Consider the following 18647-nt stretch of genomic DNA (forward strand, 5'->3'; position numbering starts at 1 on the left):
CGCCGCGAGGAGCAGCGCCGGGCCGCGCCGCTGACGACGCGGCGGAAGGCGGGGCCTGAGGCGGGCGGAAGGAAGGAGGCCCGGGAGCCGCTGCCGTGCTATTGGTTATTATTGGAACTCGTACAAAAGTCGCACGGCGGCCGAACGCCCGGGACGGCCGCGCACCGGGAGCTTCCAGCGGGCCGGACCGCAGCCCCCGTCAGCCGTAGTGGTACACGAAGTCGTAGCTGCTCGGCTCCTTGGGGATGGGCGGCGGCGCCTCGGGGATCTGGATGTTCTCCAAGTCCAGCAGCCGCAGCTTCATCTCCATGCTCAGCAGCGTGTCCAGGTCGCTCCTTGTCAGCTCGCTGGACATGTCCTTACCCAGGAGAGCGTTAAGCCCATCGATCCAGATACAGTACTGCGGAGAAGAGGACAGCTGACAACTCCAGGCATTATTGATTCCCCTACACAGCTCCAAAATAGGGGGGCAAACTGCAAAACCCAACAGAAAAACAACAAAGCAGAGCGCACAGATTCCAAACTAAGTCAGAAACCCAGAGATGGTAAGCGTGAGCCCAAGGCTCCACAGGGAGTGACAAGAGCTTCTAGTGGGGCCTAACAGCACAAAGAGCAAACAGTAAGAAGGAACAAGGGACTAAATGGGACAAAACGAAGAATGCCTTTTCAATGAGGCTTAACTGACTGTGCTTAGCCTCCTGCAATAGACTTGTTTTATATTCTGTCCCTTCACTCCATAGGGAAGTGGTCATGGCCACACACCTGCCAGAGTTCAACAAGCTTGGACAACACTCAGGCAAAGGGTTTGAATTGTGCTTTTTTCTGTGTGGAGCCAGCAGTTTGGTTGGATGAGCCTTGGGGGTTCCTTTCAACTCAAGAATTATTTTATGATTCTGTAGTTAATTTCTGTGCTTCTTACCTCATATTTATTAGGTGCGATGAAGTTTAAGGTCTCATCTGGGTCATACAGAATCGAGAAGGCCAATTCTAACACTTCCTGAATAGAAAAGAATCTCTCACTCACTGATGGAACAAAACATCACGTTGCTTTCAGAATGCTCACACAAGAACAGCAGTCTTGCTGCAGCTCAGTACACCTCCCTATAGCAGCATTAGTGGCCTACAGAACAACTGGCATAAAAGCTCACAGCACACTTCAATCATATGGAAAAAATCCAGATAATTGTTTTGTTTTTTGTTTCTGTTTTGAAGCAGGGCAATGAGAAGTTGCCAACTGAGAACACCAATTGCTCTTCATGTTTGCTTCTGGCCTTCATATCTCCATACCTTTAGGTATTATTTATAGGCAAAAAACAGAGCAGTTACCTTGTTCTGCTTCAGTGCACTTTTCTCCTTCATGTGTGGACAATCCTTCCCCGTGACAATGGCTTTGATATCTGCAACTGGAACTAACAGTGGAAAAGTAAAACTCACACAGAGGAAACACTTATCAAGAGACAGCACTTTGTTTTGTCTTTGCAACTGAGCATTTTTCCTGTTCTCTAACTCATTACTGCAGTTTTCCAAGACACATTACGAGCAGCACATCCCTACAGTTATCTGTTCTAAGAAATGCCAAGCAACTGACAGAGCTCAAAGGATTTGTGCAAGGGTCAAATATGTATCTCATGGTCGTTAGGAGCTTCAGCCACAGCCATCCTTTTTTCTGGGATGGTCCTCATTAGAACCACTAGATGGCAACGCACAGAACACTTACTGTGTTCAGAGAGCGGTAATTGGGACTTACTTTTTTCCTGCAGTGATTCAAAGGTCACTTCCCCCTGGGCATTGTCTTCCAGATCTCCATAGTGTAGCACTTTGTGGTTCAGAGCAAGGCGACAATACCAAAATCTTTCTGGAACTCAGAAAAAGTAGAGCAGGCTGAGCAGGATCATTCACCTGAGATCTCACAGCCACTGGCCAATCTCTCTACCCCTTCGATTCCTCAGCATTACTGGCTGTTTATGAGGAGATGGCTGTATTCTCAGAAACGCACGTTTCTTCCATCCCAAACTACTGGTTGCTACAGACAGATCAGGATGCCAGCTTCCCTTTCTGGCAACACGCTGCTGACAAGTTAATCCAGTAGGTATTTTTTGCCTACAGCTCACGTGAACAAACGCAGCACACGCTGTCACCTCACCTTGTCTTCTGCGATTTCCAATTTTTCGAAAGCTGCTTCCCTCACAGAGCCTGTTCAGGCGCTGCTGCTTTATCAGCTCCAAGATCTCAGGCTGGATTTTCTCTCTCAGCTCCCTGGCAATCAAACATGGAAGAGTAAAGCAGGAACTAGTGACAACAACAGGCACAGGGAATTGTTCTTGTTGGGCGCTTACACAATAGGAGGTGACTGGAAGTCATCCTGGCTCATTCTCTCAGATTGGCGTAGTCGCAGAATCTCAGAATAGCTCAGGCTGCGCAGTTTACTCTTGAACTGGTCCAAAGAGTTGGGTTTGGAGGGGAGAGCCCGTGTGATTTGTTCCCTCACAACCTGCATAACCTGAAATAGGCAGGGTGAGAAGTCACACTTTTGCTGTTTAATGGCAGAAAAGATCTAGGGCTCAGCTCAGTGGCATCAAAAAACGTAGCCGTGGCCAGGAGTGTCAGTGTACTAGTGGCTCTGAAGATCCAAAATAAAGAATGATCTCAGGTCATACCAAATAAAGATTGGACTATCCTTTACAGCCCACATCGAAGCCCTGACATACTCTCCACCCCCATCTCTTTATCCAAGTGTACTCGTCACGCAACCAAGGATGAGTGAACACACCGTTCTGCAAACAATTCTACAAGGCCTCCTCACTCTGACAGACCTTATTAAAATCTTCTGCTGTTGCCCTCATTTCTTTCCAGGTCTTGTTCAACAGCTGGATGCAAATGGCAAACAACTCCTCAAATGCACGGTCGTGAGTGAAGAACATGGGGTGATAGTCGTTCCGGCCTTCATTAGCTTCAGGAATAAACAGAAACCACAATCACATGAATATACAGAACAACAGCTAATAGAAGTAACTACAATCCACCACAGTGACAGAAAGGCAGTGGTGTACAATGGTACTTACTCACAGAGATAAGGACAGTTCAATGCTTTGTCTCCCCATAGGCAGTCTGTTGGGAACTATGGCAACTATCCCCAGACTTCATCATGCAAGCCTCTGCAATGCATGCACCCTTTTTGGACTAGCCTCCCCAGATGATTGCTTGCAGTTGTTTCCCATTTTCCTCTGACAGAATTTCTTATAGTTGCTAATTGCTTTGGAATGTTTTTGTTTTTCTTTTTTGAGACTCTCACAGCTACTTGACTTTTAAATTTATGATGGTTTCTAGAATGATTTTCTTACAGCATCCCAATGAAGCTTCAGAAAGCTGGAGTCTTCCACTTGCTTCAGTTTTTTAACAAGAACCAGAACACATACAACAAATTTTCTTATTTAAATTCAATATTAGTACTATGGGGAAACTGACAATGCAATTCCAAGCTACCCCTGTCCTTACAAGGCAGAACCAAAGTACAAACGGTTGGGAATCTTCACCAATCTGTATGTTAACCCAGGAAACATCAGCCCAGGCACTCAGGAGACTGCAGGGTAATGTTACTTACGGAGCTCCCCAACTTGTAGGATCTCACAAAGCATCCTGGTAAGCTCAATGGCACTGCGTCCAAAGGGACACTCATGTTTATCTTCTCGACTGCTGTTCTCCAGAACGATCTAAAGGAAGAAGGCAGAAGAAATAGCCAGAAGTGTTGCTGAGGTGCTGCTACTTGCAAAGAACAGCAGCTTTCCTTACCCTGATATAGGTGTCCTGATGAAACTTGGCCAAGTACAGCATGTTATCCAATGCCAACATCCCTGGAGGAGTCTGAGTAAAATCCATAGCTGGATTGATGTGATTCTGCAAAGCGTGCAGAAATAAACCAAAGAAATCAGCCCAAAGAAATGTTGTGAGACTCTTTCCCAAATTCATTTTACAACAGCCTGCCTATCAAGTACTCCCTCACATCTAGCCAACAGGTAACTTAGGACACCTGCTATCTAAACTTTCTAGAAGAGAGGCCAATTCCGAGTTCTTCAAGAATAAGTATCTTCAGAGGATGTGCCTAATGAGCCCTTGCACTTATCCAAACAGTAAGTTCATAATAATCTGTTCTGGAAATCTGAGTTTAGTTTCTACAAGTTAGATATAGAAACATGGTGAAGCAAACAGCTGTTTCTGTTCCTCCCCCTCCCCCTCCACCCCATCCCACTCTCTAGGTGCATACAGTGAATCCCAGCATCTTGTAGTCCTTGGTATACATGGCTTTGCGTTTTTCTGTTCCACTGCCAGGGATGGTGTTGCTGTCAGACTCTGCATCAAATGCAATTCTTCTCAACTCAAATATGATGTCTCTCTGTGCCTGAGGGACGGAAGGGAAGGAAATAGTAACATGCAAGCAAGCAGCAGGGCACCGTTTTCCCATAACACAAAACCCACCTCTCTCCAGAGTGAACACAGTGAACACAAGGAGGTGCCAAAGGTCATTGGCATTACATAAAATGAGGCAACCCAGTTCAAAATGGCAAGTTTCAGTATAATGGATATTACACCATGTTCATTTGTGTTATCCTTTAGCTGCCCTAGGTTTACTTACAGGCAATCTTTAAGGATTCAGATAATGCTAAGGTACTTCTTGTTTAAGACTGCAATGTATTTAATACTTAAGTAACAGAATTCTTAATAACAGTCCAGCTTCCATGCACATTGCAAAGAAAAGTATCAAAAAGGACATGCCCTCCATTGAGGCAGAGGAATCAGTTTGACAGCTAGCATCACACTGGTCAGGAAAATACACGTCTTCCAGCAACAACTGTACCTGTAAAAGCCCCACAGCACACGGCAAGTCAGTCATGAGCATACGAGAAGCTCAAAGACCACAGTGTGAGCAGCAGTTTCACCTTATGTACAGTCTACTGCAAATTCAGCAGAGTAAAGCATCTCAGGAATAAGACCCCTTCTACTTTCTATCAGCTCTAATAGTGACCTGATCATTGGGATCCATCTTGGTCATCATTCTCTCCTCCAGAAGATTAAACGTCAGGACCTGCAGCACATACAGCTGATGAGCCATTTCTGTTTTAATTGGGCGGTTTCCTCTGATCACATGCTGCAAAAGAAAAAAAAAAAAAAAAAAAAAAAAGGGATGGAATGAATATAATACAAATGGACAGTGAAGTATTAGCTGCAGGCAATATGCCAGGTTGCATCTACATCTCTGCATATGAAGGTTCAACTGTTTAACCTCATATTCCATCAGAAGCATAACGATAATGCTCTCTAACAGCAGGAAGAAGCAGGCTGGTAACTCCCTTTTGAACAAGTAGATCCAATTTCACTTTCCTGAAGTGCTGTGATGGCAGCAGACTTTAAACTGTGCACAAGCGAGACTTTTATTAAGAAAACATTAGAAAGCGCTCAGCCTTTTCAGACATACTCACATTCAGGATTATAGATCTCAGGTGCTTCTGGGCAAATGAATTAGCCATTTCCTGTTGGAGATTCAGAGATGAAATAAAAATGAGTGAAACATAAGCAAGAAATCCACATCACGCAGAAAGGAGGAAAAGAATGAAGCCTATGAATCGGAGACAGCGCTGACAAATGACAAAGTGCTTTCACCACAGACTGTCAATTTAGCATGGGGTCTCACCACAAAGCAAGCAGTTAAGTTGGGATGCAATGGTCATCTTTACCATGGCACAATTCATGGATGGCTCCCATACAAAACATCATTAATGTGGAGGAAGGCACTAAGGTAAACCAAGAATAGAAGAAAATTTAGCTTAACACTGAACATCTAACAATACTTGGGTATCAGAATATATGGCTGCAGGGAGCATACTGTGGGTTGCCCTGAGAACCTGTGATGTATAAAAGGCTCCTTCAGTAAGTATTATCCCCATCTTTCTATACCTAAGTTCACACCCAAGATAACAAGGACCAGAGGACACAGTGTTCAGTTCTCATCCATCTCCAAACTTGCCCTCTAAAATGTGCACTGCCCTTTGCTTCAGTTCCTAAAAAGATGTTTAGGAGTCAATTTAAGGACAATCTGAAGAACCGCTCCAGTTTACAAAAATAAAAGGAAAATTTTCTATTGCTTCCTTTACTGTCTGGCTTCCTTCCCCAGAAGAGGAGAGCTTCCCAACCATCAAGACACGATGACAAACAGTCACAAGTATCTGCTTGCTGCAAGCCTTCAGTTCTGGGACCACTTGCACATACACCTGCAAAAACCTAACCTGCACTTGCCTTGTGAATTGTGAAGATTCACTTCCTGAAATACTGGCAGTCTCATTCCACATTCTAGGAGAACAACACAAGTGCTAACAAGTGTTGATGTAAGCAACATTCCTGAGTGAGAAAAATCCATTGGGTGATACACGACCTGGTCCAAAAGGACTACCAGTCTCACATCTCTTCACAGCCCTGTGCAATTCATATGGAGAACTGGAAGCAGATGTGCAGTTTTAATCAAATACACTCAGAACGTACTATTGATTGAGCAGCAAGACTGTTCCTACTGCTCATATCAACCCTGCTGACAGGTTGTAGAAGTAGTATGGTAAAAATACATGTAATAGCCTCATTCTGAGTCCCTGTTACCACTTCTGCTCCAAGCAGAAGCCTGCTAAAACAAGAGTGCTATGCTGACTGATAGCTAAGCTGCAGCAGCTCCAAGTCAAGCAGCACTCATGTTACAACCAAAATAAGCCAGTGCTTTTGTGGAGGGTATCTTAAGAAGCAACTAAATGAAGTAGGAAGTGGTTTCAGACTGCCCTGAGTCATTATTTTTAACTATGACTCATAAGAGGCATTATTCTACTAAAATAAGGGCCGCTGTTAACATTTTTTCATGCATGAAACACAAAGAATTCTTACTCAAAAGTAATTAGTTTGCACATGGGAGAAAGTAAGAGGTGACTGAAGCACAGAAACAGTGGGAAGGACAAAGACACTTAAATGGTTCTTAACAGTATAGTAAGAAGCATGAGCACACACGCAGCCTAACCACTGCCAAAGGATCTGTGTGTAGCACAGAGTCCAATAACACCCACTTCACTGCCTGATGGGGTCACAGCACTACAAAATTCTTCAGGTTGAAAGTGACCTCTTGAGGTCATCTAGCCCAATCCACCTGGTTCAAGCAGCGTCAGCTAGATGAAGCTGCTCAGCACAGTGAGCAGTCAGGTTCTTAGTATCTCCAAGGACAATCTCTGGGTAACCTGTTCCAGCATTTGACCACTCTTCACAGATAAGTTTTTTTTCCCTTCACTTGTGTTCAGACAGAATTTCCTGGGTTTTAAACTGTGCACATTGTTGCTTGTCCTATCAGTAGGCACTACTGAGAAGAGTTGCTCTCTATCTTCTTTATTCCCTTTCATCAGATATTTATACATCCACCTATGCCTTCTCCTCTTCAAGCTGAGCAACACCAGGTCCCTTCAGCCTCTATATGAAAGATGCTCCAGTCCCTTAATCATCTTCATAGCCCTTCATGGCCTTGTGTATTGTGTTCAAGGAAAGAAAAAAGTAATACATCTCACAGAATTGTTTGCTATGAGATTTATTATCCAGGCTAAATTGCCTACAGAGGAATATGTTCCTTCTCATCTTCACGTGTTAAGTGTATCGATTAATTTCAGATGATGATGCAAAATTTACTGAGGTCATTGTTCCCCTTCTGAAGGGGCTACACCTTCAGCAAAAAATGAATTATTTAGGTTTAAGGAGACACAGGTTTCCAAAGAACTGTCTCCAGTTTTAAATTTGTTTCACCTGATTAGTTTTATAGTATAGTATCAATTTTCAAAGCAAGACTTGTATGATCATTAACACCTTGTGCACATGCCAAGTCATGCAGTTTTCTCATGCTACTGAATCTTTTTCTCCCCTTCATAATCTGAGCACATTCCCAGGAGTGCCCCCATCTTTTTCCCTAGGCTCATCCACTCTCTGAATCTTGTGTGCACTGTCTCTAAGATACAAGGAGGCATAACTAGAGAAGAGCTACTATGCCTACGGTTCCGCATGACCAGCCCCCAGCCTTGAGTTACTTACAGTGATGGGCAGGTCTAGCGGGTTAAGCAGCTTGTCCTGATGGCAGAAAGCAAAAAAAGGCACAAAGAGAAGCAGACAAGATTTAGCTCTGAGTCCAGAAAAATAAAAACACAAACAGGGCACTGGAGAAGAAAGGCTTAACACAGCAAAGCTACACAATACAGACATACACACATTTTGCATGTAGCTGAGATGTCACAGGGTCCCTCAGAGCAGGTGCTTCATTTCTCCCATTTGCCATCAGAAATATCCCCATATGACTTCAGAAATGCATTTTTGCTGTTGCTGCCTTTTTTGTGTGTGCGTGTTAAGTAAGCACATCCAACACCAAGGACATTACCCACGACCTCCCTCTGCCTTCCACTGGTCTCCCATACAGAGTGCAGTTTCTTAAAAAAATTAATGCCGTGCAGATTATTTTTTTCTGTCTCTTAAGGCCTTTCAAATTCATTTCTGAGAATCCTTACGTGTCTCCAGAACAAATGATTATATGGGACATTTTTTCTCCATAAGCAGCTGTTTCAGAATGGCATTAAGTTCTTAGCAAGGTCTGAGGTCTGCTTTAGCCAAATAATGCAATTTTTAAGGCACAACAGTCAAGCAGTAAATGTGAAGTAACTTAGTAAGCATTATTTGGGTTTAACTAAGCAACTACAAACCTGTCTCTTGTCCTCAGGTGCCTTCAGGAAGAGGGCATTGATCAGGGCAATGGCATATGTCTGAATCTCTTGGTTTGAGCTGCAGAAATAATAATGGGAAGATCATAAGATGATAACAGGCCCTTTGCCCGTGTGTAAGAACATTTACTGCTCTTTTGCATTTCAGTGTACAAGCAGGATTCAGGTAAGCTACTTTAGTGCCATCCAATCTTTCCTGCAGAGCTCTGAAATCTGACAAATCACCAGTAAAATAAAATAGGACAAGTCAGTTGGGAGGGACCTACCAAAATCATCAAGTCTAACTGCCTGATCAGTTCAGGGCTAATAAAAAGTTAATAAAAACTATCCCAATGCCTCTTGAACACTGGCAGGCACGGGGCATCAATCATCTCACCAGGAAGCCTATTCCAGTGTCTGACCAGTCTATAAATTTCTCCTAATTTCTGTATAGCTCCATTACTAAGAAGGTTGTGTGGGCTGAAGCGCAGCAGACCTCTGAGCTTAGCATGACAGTTTCAGCAGAGAAAGGCATCACTACAGCCCAGTGGTAATGCAGTCTGTTATATGGCCACAGCTAGAAACCTCACTAGAGAAGTCCTTTTTCTCTCTCCATGTCAATGGAAGCCACTGAACACTTTTATCTCTGCCAGTGGAACTAATGGGGAAGGATTACTCAAATGTATGGCACTGCCTTCCAACCCCAGCATTTTGGCTCAACCCAATTTTTTTCTTGTTTTCACTGAGTTACACTAAATTTAAACATTAGAAATCCTCAGTTTCAAGTAAGACATCATATTAGAAGTACTTTAAAGATAGTATCTTTATATGTTTTAAAGATAAATGTATATATTTGCAAATTAACAGAGATTCACAAAATTGATTTGGATCACACCATTGTTTGGTGGGTACTCACACTTGCAGATGAGAGATGAGCTGCCCCACAGTGATCTCTTCTGCTATCTTCTGATACAGAGTCTGACTGTTCAACACCATACTTTCTAGAATGGCTAGGGATCGTTGGAGGATGGAGACATCTACCATAGGCTGACTGACATATCCTGCAATCTAAAACCAGATGAACCATCAGGTCAACAACAGATGCCCACCCAGCAAGCCTTGTGGTGAATGAGACAAAGTAAGGGAAATATGACTCAGAAAGCTGAGATGGAACCATATCACACTGTGCTATCAGTTCATATTCAACATCTAAGAGTCATTTTGCTGGTCCTGGAAGCTGTGTCAAAGCACAAAAAAAAAAAAAAAATAGCATCCACTCATCCCCTTTACCCAAACTCACCTGTTTAATGAAGGTTATTGAGACCATGTCCCAGGAGACAATACCATGGTCCATGAGCTCCAAGAAGGCAGTCAAGGTGAAAGCCAGCATCTCACTGTAACTAAAAAAAAAGAGTCACCAATACAACAGACAAGTAAGATTTTGTCTCAATTATTATACAAGCATTTGCTATAAAGTTAGCTGCTTAACGCTACTTCAACAAGCAAAATTTGCCTCTACTTGAGGCCCTGTTTTATTAAATCAATACCCCTGTTCCAGAGTTATAGAATACAGGAACCTTACTGGGACAGAAGCTTGGTCCCACTCTCCACAAGCCGTGTCAGCACAGTAATCCCTTCCATGTTGATGAACTCTGTGGCAAAGGTCACATCTGCTGAAAGTTTAGCCAGTTCCTTCATGGCATCAAGTCGGACTTCCATACTGTGTGACTGGATCCTCTCCATTAGCTGGCGAGCTGCCCTGGACTGGGAAGGAGGGATGATGCCATTACAGACTGGAGACTGAGTCCTGTCAGTATCAACAACATTCTCTGACACATCCATGGACAGGAAAAAGCTAGAGAGATGCAAGCATTTGACAGAACAAGTAGCAGCAATCAGCTGTTGTAAGATGGACTAAGAAAAGGCTGCTGTTGGTGACAGGCAGGCAAGTAAGAAGTATTCACCCTAACATGTAAAAGAAAATGTTTTTATTCTTGGTGAGACGAGTGGAAGCGGATACACAAATCTAGACCAAAACCACTAAAGAAATATGATGTTCAAAAAAACCCCTCCAATTCAAAGCGCAGTACAAGCTCACTTTATGTACCCATCTGACATTCTCTAAGATTTCCCAACCATGGATCAATTATATCTTCCCAAGCATCTCTTGCCCAAGTAACTTCCTCCTGTCTACATGTTCTCAACTCCATGCCATGACAGTTGCCCAAGACAGTTTATGAATTTTTTTTAAAAGGAAGCTACAGTAAGTTTGCAAAAGGTGTCTACTGAGGTTACAGTAACAAGAATTCACTAGGAACAACTCCCAGAGGATCAAGTTTATCTACTGTTTTTCTTTCCACATGATGTCCAGTACTCTTGCTTTCAGATAGATACCAACTGCACTCGAATTGAGAAAATAAGAGTCAGGTGCCTTACAACATACAAATCTCGGATATGCAATAAAAATGCCTGTTTGGATTTATCCACAGAAAGTTAAGGGCTGTACAGTTCTGGGGGAAAGAGGAAGAAATGGGCAAAGAAAAGCCCATTACACCAGGAGAAAAAGGGATGTGAGGAGCACTTACTGGGGAGACCGCCAGCTGCAGGATCGTTCCATTCTTGATGTCACAGCGAGTCTGAAAGACAAAAGAAACAGAAACTACAGAGAAGTGTCTGAAAAGTGATGCAACTGAATCTACAGTACACACTTGCATGCAGAAGTAAAGGGGTTCCTATAACATATAACCCTGTTAAGGTTATTGAAATTGAGCCACTGGGTCCTTGCACCAACAGGCATGCAAATGGAGAAGTGCAAGGTTTTTCACTGGAACGACACCTTCTAGTGAGTACTTTTGATAGCAGAGATACTGTCTCTCAAGGATTAGTAACAGTATTGCTCCATGATGCTAGCTCAGGGCATCCTCCACTCTTGCCTGGGACACCAACACGTTGCTGCCTCTCAGACTGACCTGCTCTGTGATGTACAGTTGAGGACCATCGGCATACCGTAATGTGTAGTATTCAGGGTTTGGCAGTGACCACCTGGAAGAGGAAGAATATGTAAGCCTCTTCCTCTCAACTAGAACAGCAGCTTGATCACAGGTGGGTGGAAAAGAACATTCAAGCAAAACCCTAGCACGGGTAACTAAATCTCCTAAAGGCATAAGACTTCTCCTTGGCATGAGGGATTTCAGCCTATTCTAAGTCAGGCTCAGTAGATGTTTGCACTTCCAGAACAGCAAGAAGATTGCCAGGCCTTAGAGATGCTGAGTAGCTTTCACTGACATATCCTGAGAAGTGAAATAAAGATGCAAAGCCTCTATTTTCTAGAGCTTCTCTTCTTCCCTGACAGAAATGCAGGCCCATTCTGTGGCTAGAACTGCAACAGGCAACATGAACGATGCCAGCTGTGCACTGACAATCAGAAGACTTTCCACAGTACCTCAGCAACACCTGTCATGGGGACAGACTTTCTGCACAACAGAAACTAGACTTACCCATCACAGACCTCCTTTATGATGGATGCAAGAGGCCTTTTCTAAAACAGAGAGAGAAAGAGAGTGTTCTCAGTAACCATATTATACTCTCAAGCACAAATAAACCATTTACATGTTTCTGTAGCAACTGGACAGATCAAAACAATGGGAAGGGCATTACAACAAAGGTACAATAATGGAAGGACCAGCACAATACAAAGGTGCTATAAAAAAATAATAAAAGAAGATTTCACACCCATATCAGAAGATTCCAGGTTCACAGGGGAAGCTCCACCAAAGAGGGACCTCTAGAGAGAGATCCTTCCCCAGTGGCAGTCAGCCCTTAAATGGGGTCTAAGAGAGGGGCAGCCAGGCTCCACCCCTCCCAATCACACAGCTGAATTGCCTTCACCTGTGCTCCCAGGGCTGACTGGGTCTTTTCCCCAGATGCTCAATCAATGGTTTAGGCCAGGACTCAGCACTTCCCATGCATCTACGTTCCACGCATGGAAGAAATACCCTTCTACTCCATTTAGCTACAAGATCTCACCTGATCTATTTCCAGCAGCTGGGCATTGGCACCTGGCCATTCTACAGCTACTTTCACAATGTCTGAAGGTGGTGGCATTGCTCCAGACTCCTGCAGGTGCTTTCACAACAGCATGCAACCCCCACACCTGTTAGGAGAAAAAGCAGTGAGCAACTCTCTGAAAATGATTTGAATTGTTACATTTGACATCAAGCTTCAAAAGAAGACCAGCCTTACAGGCTGCTGAGCGTATTCAACATAGACAAAGCATTTGGTATGTCAGGGACCAAGGCATCGTACTAAAACAACATAGTGAAGCTTTATGCCTAACATTAATCCCTAAGGTATATTTCTGAGAGCTTGCCAGAGTTCTCACACAAAAAGGAGACTGACTCTCTCATTTAACATCCACTCTGTATGGTCAGTTTTCAGGACTAACAAAACAAGAGTTCCCTAGATTTGGCTTCTACCAGAACATGAGAGCAGGGGCATACTGACCAGATAGCCTCCCTCCCTTGGGCTGGTGATCACAGATGCTGTTATCAATTTCAGATATCTCAGTCTATTCAAGACACTCCTAAGCAAAGTAGCCACAGTTAGCTTTATTCCTCTCCCTTCCTCTAACACCCTAATTTCAAAATATGAACACCCATTACAGAAGAAAAGACAACTCAGCATCTGCTCTGGAAGTCTATCTTCCACTCCTTTATCTACCTTAGAGCGTAAGCTTGTGTTCAGGGTTTGGTCCCAGACAGCTGTCAGACACGGTGGTTTGTGCTTCATCTGGTAGTAAGAGGCTGTAAAGAAAAGTACTTGTTCAGTTCCTTTTCAACCCCCTCCCACGTGGAGACACTTGCCCTACTCTCTCCCATAGAGACACAGGGAGGAAGTCACATTGAAGGCTGACACTCTCCCCCCAGCAGCTCTCAGATACAACAGCTTCATGCTTCCAGACATGAGATCTGATATGCCACAAAAGTCCTGCCCTTAAGGACTCTTCTTTACGCTCAATTACCAGAAAATCCAGAAGGAGATAAGTATACAAACTACAATTCCCCAGCTCATGTGGCACCTCCTGCTGGGGCAACCCAATTCAGCTTTCCCAGAGAGAAAGAACAGAACAGAGGTGAGATGATGCAGAGCAGGGGCAGTTTCATGCTTAACATACTTGCCCAACTTCTTTGATCAGAGATGCTAAAACAGGCTAAGACCTGAAGAGACACCAGCCACCTTAGGAGCTTTCCTGATGCAAGAAGAATGACTACTAAAAGGAAGAACAGATGGAAGACCTTTCCACAGATCAGCAAAGACTGAGCAGCTGCAGAGGTACCTGGCACAGGAAGCTGGTCTACATGACTGCACTGCCCTTGGACACAGTAGGGTATGAAATCTGCTGAGCCTACCACAAAAGATGTGCCTGGCCTGTATAAGATGTTGGCCTAGAGAACCACAAATGATCTCAACAAATAAAGCTTACATGCCTCTTCCTTCCCTAACAAGGACTGGTAAGACCTCACAGACACGTAACATCTCAGGCACACTGATTTCTCTGCTTCTGCACACACACAGACCTATGAGCATCTTCTCACTCTGGTTACTCAACTTCCTGACTCAGAGTTTTAAGATGATGCACAAAATGCAGCTTTTCTTTCTCTGGCTCCAAGCCTAGAAAAGAGCTGTGACCTCCTGAGACAACCTTCTGAGAAGATCACATCTTATGTCTTCTCTGAACCCAGAGAATGACTGAGACCAAGCAGATGCCATGCAGAAAAGCAGAATTCAAGTCAAATTACCCATAACCCACTCAAGTCAGGTTCAGCTTTGCCAGTTTCTCAAAATGATGTCTCCAGCCTTTCAGATAAGCAGCACAGGATTAGTTTAGAATAAAATCCCAAAAGAGCTGCCCTTGGAAAAGCAAGAGACTCAGGGCACCAATCAGGCTAAACGTGTGTGGAGGACAGTGAGAGGAAAAACATTTATGTAAAGATTTCTATTGTTTGTGCATCTGGTTGACTCTAATATGCAATTTCATACACCTGATACTTGACTTCTTAATTCTAGAGGGAAGACAATCAAGCTACCTCCCTCTTAAAAATTCACTCTGAATCAATAAATTACCTCTCTCTTAACAAGTCTGCCCTTCAGAGAATGCACACTAGGTAAAAAAAACTCCAACTTGAACACGGTGAGGTCACACAAAGGAAGACTGCTTAATTAGTATTAGCCAAGAGCTCAATTACATTAGTATCGCAAAGAAGCCTGTGCAGCCCACAGAGCTAGCTAGGCTCACTTACAAACAGAAAGCACTGAGTACATGCTGCCTTCTGCAAACACTGTCTCCAAACACCATAAGCACATGGTAGCATATTCCTGTTTCTTCTCAAACTTTGATTATCCGTGCTCCTGTCTCTCACTCCAAGGAGGGATTTATTCAGGCAATTTACTCTTTGCTAAGAGATACACGTTAACATGCAGCACATAGGTTTTCAAAGATCTTCTAACCCTAAGCTCATACAAAGCTGCTGGTGCTATTTTCAAACCCACTGGAACCAGTAAACTGGACTCTAGCTTTTAATTCATTCAGAGGCAAATTTTGTTCAAACTATATTAAGAATTAAAGGAACACAGTTCTGTTGGGGTTAGTATCATAGCGAGCCTATGCTACATCCATTTATCCTCAGTCCCTTCACAAGAGGAAGCTCAATACCTGCTGCTTCCAAGGGCAGAAAAGGTCTCCAAAGTGTGCCATACTGCACATCAGAAGATCCTAAACATATGACATCTCTACCATCCAAGCATGCTGCAACAAAACAACAAGGCAAAACCAAGAGGGCCCATCAAAACAATGAATTCTTTAGCATCGGTCATAACAACTCTGCACTTGTCTGACCATTTTGTCACAAAGATGAGCCTAATAAAACTAGGAGCCAATCTTTCTTGCCTCCTTTCCCTTAACCATACACACACACACAAATCATTCAGACTCTCCTGACTTTTGCAGCAATAGCCCAGAACAGGCATAGCTCATCAACTAATTCTCTAAGCCCATTATGGCAATTACTATCATAGAAGTGGTAGCACAGCACCGTTCAGATTCTCCAGACAAAATGCCAGTTTGCACGACAGCTCCAAATGTGCAAGACCTACAGATTGCAATCTACCAGCTACAAGTGCAGACACGCAGTTTGCACATTTCCACTCACTGCTCTCCATGCTGCAACTGAAGTTTGTGATAAACCTCACAGCCTCAAAAATCACAATCATGCAGCATAAGCACACACCATCCCTAATGCTCAGGTCGGCTTGCAAGAACAACAGCTAATTACTTTTTCCACAAATGAACCAGCTCATGGCTAGAAACCATTTAAACCATCCAGCATTCAAAGCACTGCAAACAGAGTAAAGAGGTGAGGCTCAAAGACTATTAAGAACAGGACCTGCAATGCTTTACTAATACATCCACAATTAATTAGCATCTAATTGCCACCTCTCCCTTCAGCCTCTTGTTATACAGTCTTCTGCATACACTTCAGCTTCCACTGTGAGCTGCAACTGAAAGTTCATCAGGAGTTTAACTTTAAAAAAAGGCTGTTCCAGCACATGAGGAAATAGAGCATCTCATACGCCAAAGCAGAACTGCCCAGACTGCAGCAGGCAGAAGCCCTTACAGCTCTTTACAAAGTTTGGCTCCTCCCTTGTGGAGAACACGATCATTTGAGGGCATATTAAAGACGCTGATGTTATGGGAAATTGTTCACACAAATTAAATCTCATGTTTCATCACATGAAGTACCACAGGGGCTCACTTGCAGCTCCCATGGACAGCACACGATACCCACAGCTCCTCTGATTCTCACCAGGAAAACAGAATCCAATCAAGTCCTATTGCACTACTTTCAACACTACTCCACAGTTTTCTGCTGCATACAAACTCAGAAAATAACAGACTTGCAAATAAAACACAGCTTCGAGACTACTTCACTCAACAGCAGCATCACAGAGCAGATAACCAAAAAAGGAAGAATTAAAAACTCAAGAAGGTAAAAACTGTTCAGTCAGTCTGGGACAAAACAACACCTTGAAGCACCTGCACAGATCAGGGCCTCAGCAGCAGCAGCTCTCCATAGAGGAGAATAAAGACTGGACTAAGAATACAAAGAGCACCTCATGGCAGTGTCTTAATAGGAGATGGTCTGACAAGTTCTTAGAAAAGATTTTACTGCGTGTCTGCAGCCATAAGATGACAATGCTAAATGTCAGAAGAGAGATTTTGCAGCACATCAGTGATGTATCTGATAAAACAACTGTTCAGAAGCTATTGTGAAGAAGCAGTTGCCACAGTTTCACATAATCACTGTGATCAGTTACTTACTGGTCTCTCACAGCATATTTTTTTCAAAAGTCTCACATAAGCAATTCTCAAGGCTTTATGCAGGGAGAAAGCAGCCAAACTGAAATCCATCAGAAGCAAATTCACTGTGTTTTTACAGAGTGAGGTCCATCATATGAATCAGCAATGCAGGGCTGCAAAGCAAGAAGAAATCAGCAGAGCCACTTATAACACACTATTCAAGAGACTTCTGAGAAGCTGCAAGCTAAAACAAATGGAGTATTTTAAACAGAATTTCCCTATTCACAAACTCAATCTTCTTTTCATCACAGATAGAACAAATTGTGCTGCACACAGAATAAAAATGAGGAGGATGAAAGAACATTCAATGAAAAAAAGAAAAGCTGCCTGGTAGAACCCTCCAGTTAACCAGTGCACGGCCGCACAGCTTCTGAAAACATCAGAGCAAATTCCCTGCGAGCCCCCAGCAGGTGGTAAGGACAGCCCAGGCCAAGCGAGGGGAGGTGCCATTAGCAGAGTGACCAACTACAGAGCAGGCCCCTTCCTAACTCAGCAGCAGGAGAGGGCGGCAGTCAGCAGTCTGACCTGAGGGCCACGTATAGCCTTCCAGGTTACCTCACACACCGAGCAAAGAAACTCAATTCGCTGCAGAAAGCGCTGAACCAGGCGCTCAGATCTCTGCCTCCGGTACCCTAAGCCCGGGGCCACCTACGGCTGCACAAAGCGGAGCGGGCTGCAGCGCCAGGCTGAACGTTCAGCACAGCTGCACGGACTCCCTAGCAAACACAGAAACGTGGTAACAGGCAAAAAGAGAGAAGGCTTTATTATTTTTCATCAGTCGAGCGAGCTGAAAAAGGCTGTAACGCCAGTCAGCGATAGCTCGGGGCGGGCCAGACCCCAACCTACGGGGCGAAAGATTCGTTTTGGTGAACCGCCGTCCAAATGTTCAGCCCCGCTCGGCTCCGGTAGCGGGTCGGCCCGGCACGCAGCGGGCTCGCAGCCTCAGGCCGAAGCCCCACCGCGGAGCCTCCAGGAGGGGAAGGACCGCGGGCAGAGAGGAAGCGGCGGCGGCACCGGCAGCCGACCCGGCCTCAGAGCGGCTCCCGGCTCCGTTCACCCGACCCTACCGCCGCCGCTCCACATTCCACCCCCGGCACCTCCAACTCCGGCCCCACGCCGCCGCCTCCGGCCATCCCTCCGCGCGCTACCATAGAGACCGCGGCCCGGGCCCCGCCCGCCGAGCCGAGCCCCGCAGGTGCGAAGCGGCCCCATCGGCGGCGCTGCCGGGTTTCCCCCGCGGACGAGCGGAGGCTCGCCGGCCCCGGAGCCCCTTCGCCCCCTCGGCACCGCCCGGCCCGTCCACGAGGACCGGCGTAGCTCTCCCTGCGGCGGTTACCGGCGGGGCCCGCAGATAAGCGCCCGCATCGACGCCCGCGCCTGCGAGCTCCGCGCTCCCGCCGACGCCCCGCACCTCCTCAGCTGGGCAGCACCGCCCCCGCCGGCGGCGGAAACGCGTCCTTCGCGCGGCGGAAGGGGCG

At 44.9% G+C, this 18647-nt stretch overlaps 1 protein-coding gene across 3 annotated transcripts; it reads right to left on the bottom strand.

Annotated features, from left to right (window-relative positions):
- Window positions 1-91: 91 nt before the first annotated feature.
- Window positions 92-18646, bottom strand: ELMO2 (engulfment and cell motility 2). Of its 3 annotated transcripts, none has more exons than XM_042884904.1 (22): window positions 18581-18646; window positions 13473-13555; window positions 12780-12906; window positions 12251-12291; window positions 11723-11795; window positions 11339-11389; window positions 10336-10517; window positions 10054-10153; window positions 9670-9821; window positions 8757-8835; window positions 5475-5525; window positions 5021-5143; window positions 4262-4396; window positions 3790-3894; window positions 3602-3710; window positions 2814-2950; window positions 2337-2500; window positions 2144-2256; window positions 1748-1855; window positions 1327-1409; window positions 920-997; window positions 92-400 (listed from the first exon to the last, which is right to left on the bottom strand). In XM_042884904.1, exons 3-22 carry the CDS (start codon window positions 12855-12857, stop codon window positions 200-202), a joined length of 2163 nt encoding a protein of 720 aa, XP_042740838.1. In that variant the 5' UTR covers window positions 12858-12906; window positions 13473-13555; window positions 18581-18646; the 3' UTR covers window positions 92-199. The 3 variants fall into 3 exon arrangements, with proteins under 3 accessions (XP_042740838.1, XP_042740836.1, XP_042740839.1); XM_042884902.1 differs by having other exon boundaries at window positions 18506-18587; XM_042884905.1 differs by lacking the exon at window positions 18581-18646 and adding an exon at window positions 8098-8133 and having other exon boundaries at window positions 102-400.
- Window position 18647: the final 1 nt, after the last annotated feature.

Source organism: Lagopus leucura, unplaced genomic scaffold (assembly GCF_019238085.1).
Source record: "Lagopus leucura isolate 7727_CA_CO unplaced genomic scaffold, USGS_WTPT01 Super-Scaffold_100047, whole genome shotgun sequence".
Taxonomy (NCBI): domain Eukaryota; kingdom Metazoa; phylum Chordata; class Aves; order Galliformes; family Phasianidae; genus Lagopus; species Lagopus leucura.

Bases quoted from the DNA above. Each gene is read 5' to 3' on its own strand.
- ELMO2 (XM_042884905.1), bottom strand. From the start codon at position 12,857: ATGCCACCACCTTCAGACATTGTGAAAGTAGCTGTAGAATGGCCAGGT. The intron at 9,822-10,053 runs GTGAGTTTGGGT...ATCTGGTTTTAG, and splicing joins CAATAACCTTCATTAAACAG to ATTGCAGGATATGTCAGTCA. The intron at 3,895-4,261 runs GTATGCACCTAG...CACGCTTTGCAG, and splicing joins ACAAGATGCTGGGATTCACT to AATCACATCAATCCAGCTAT.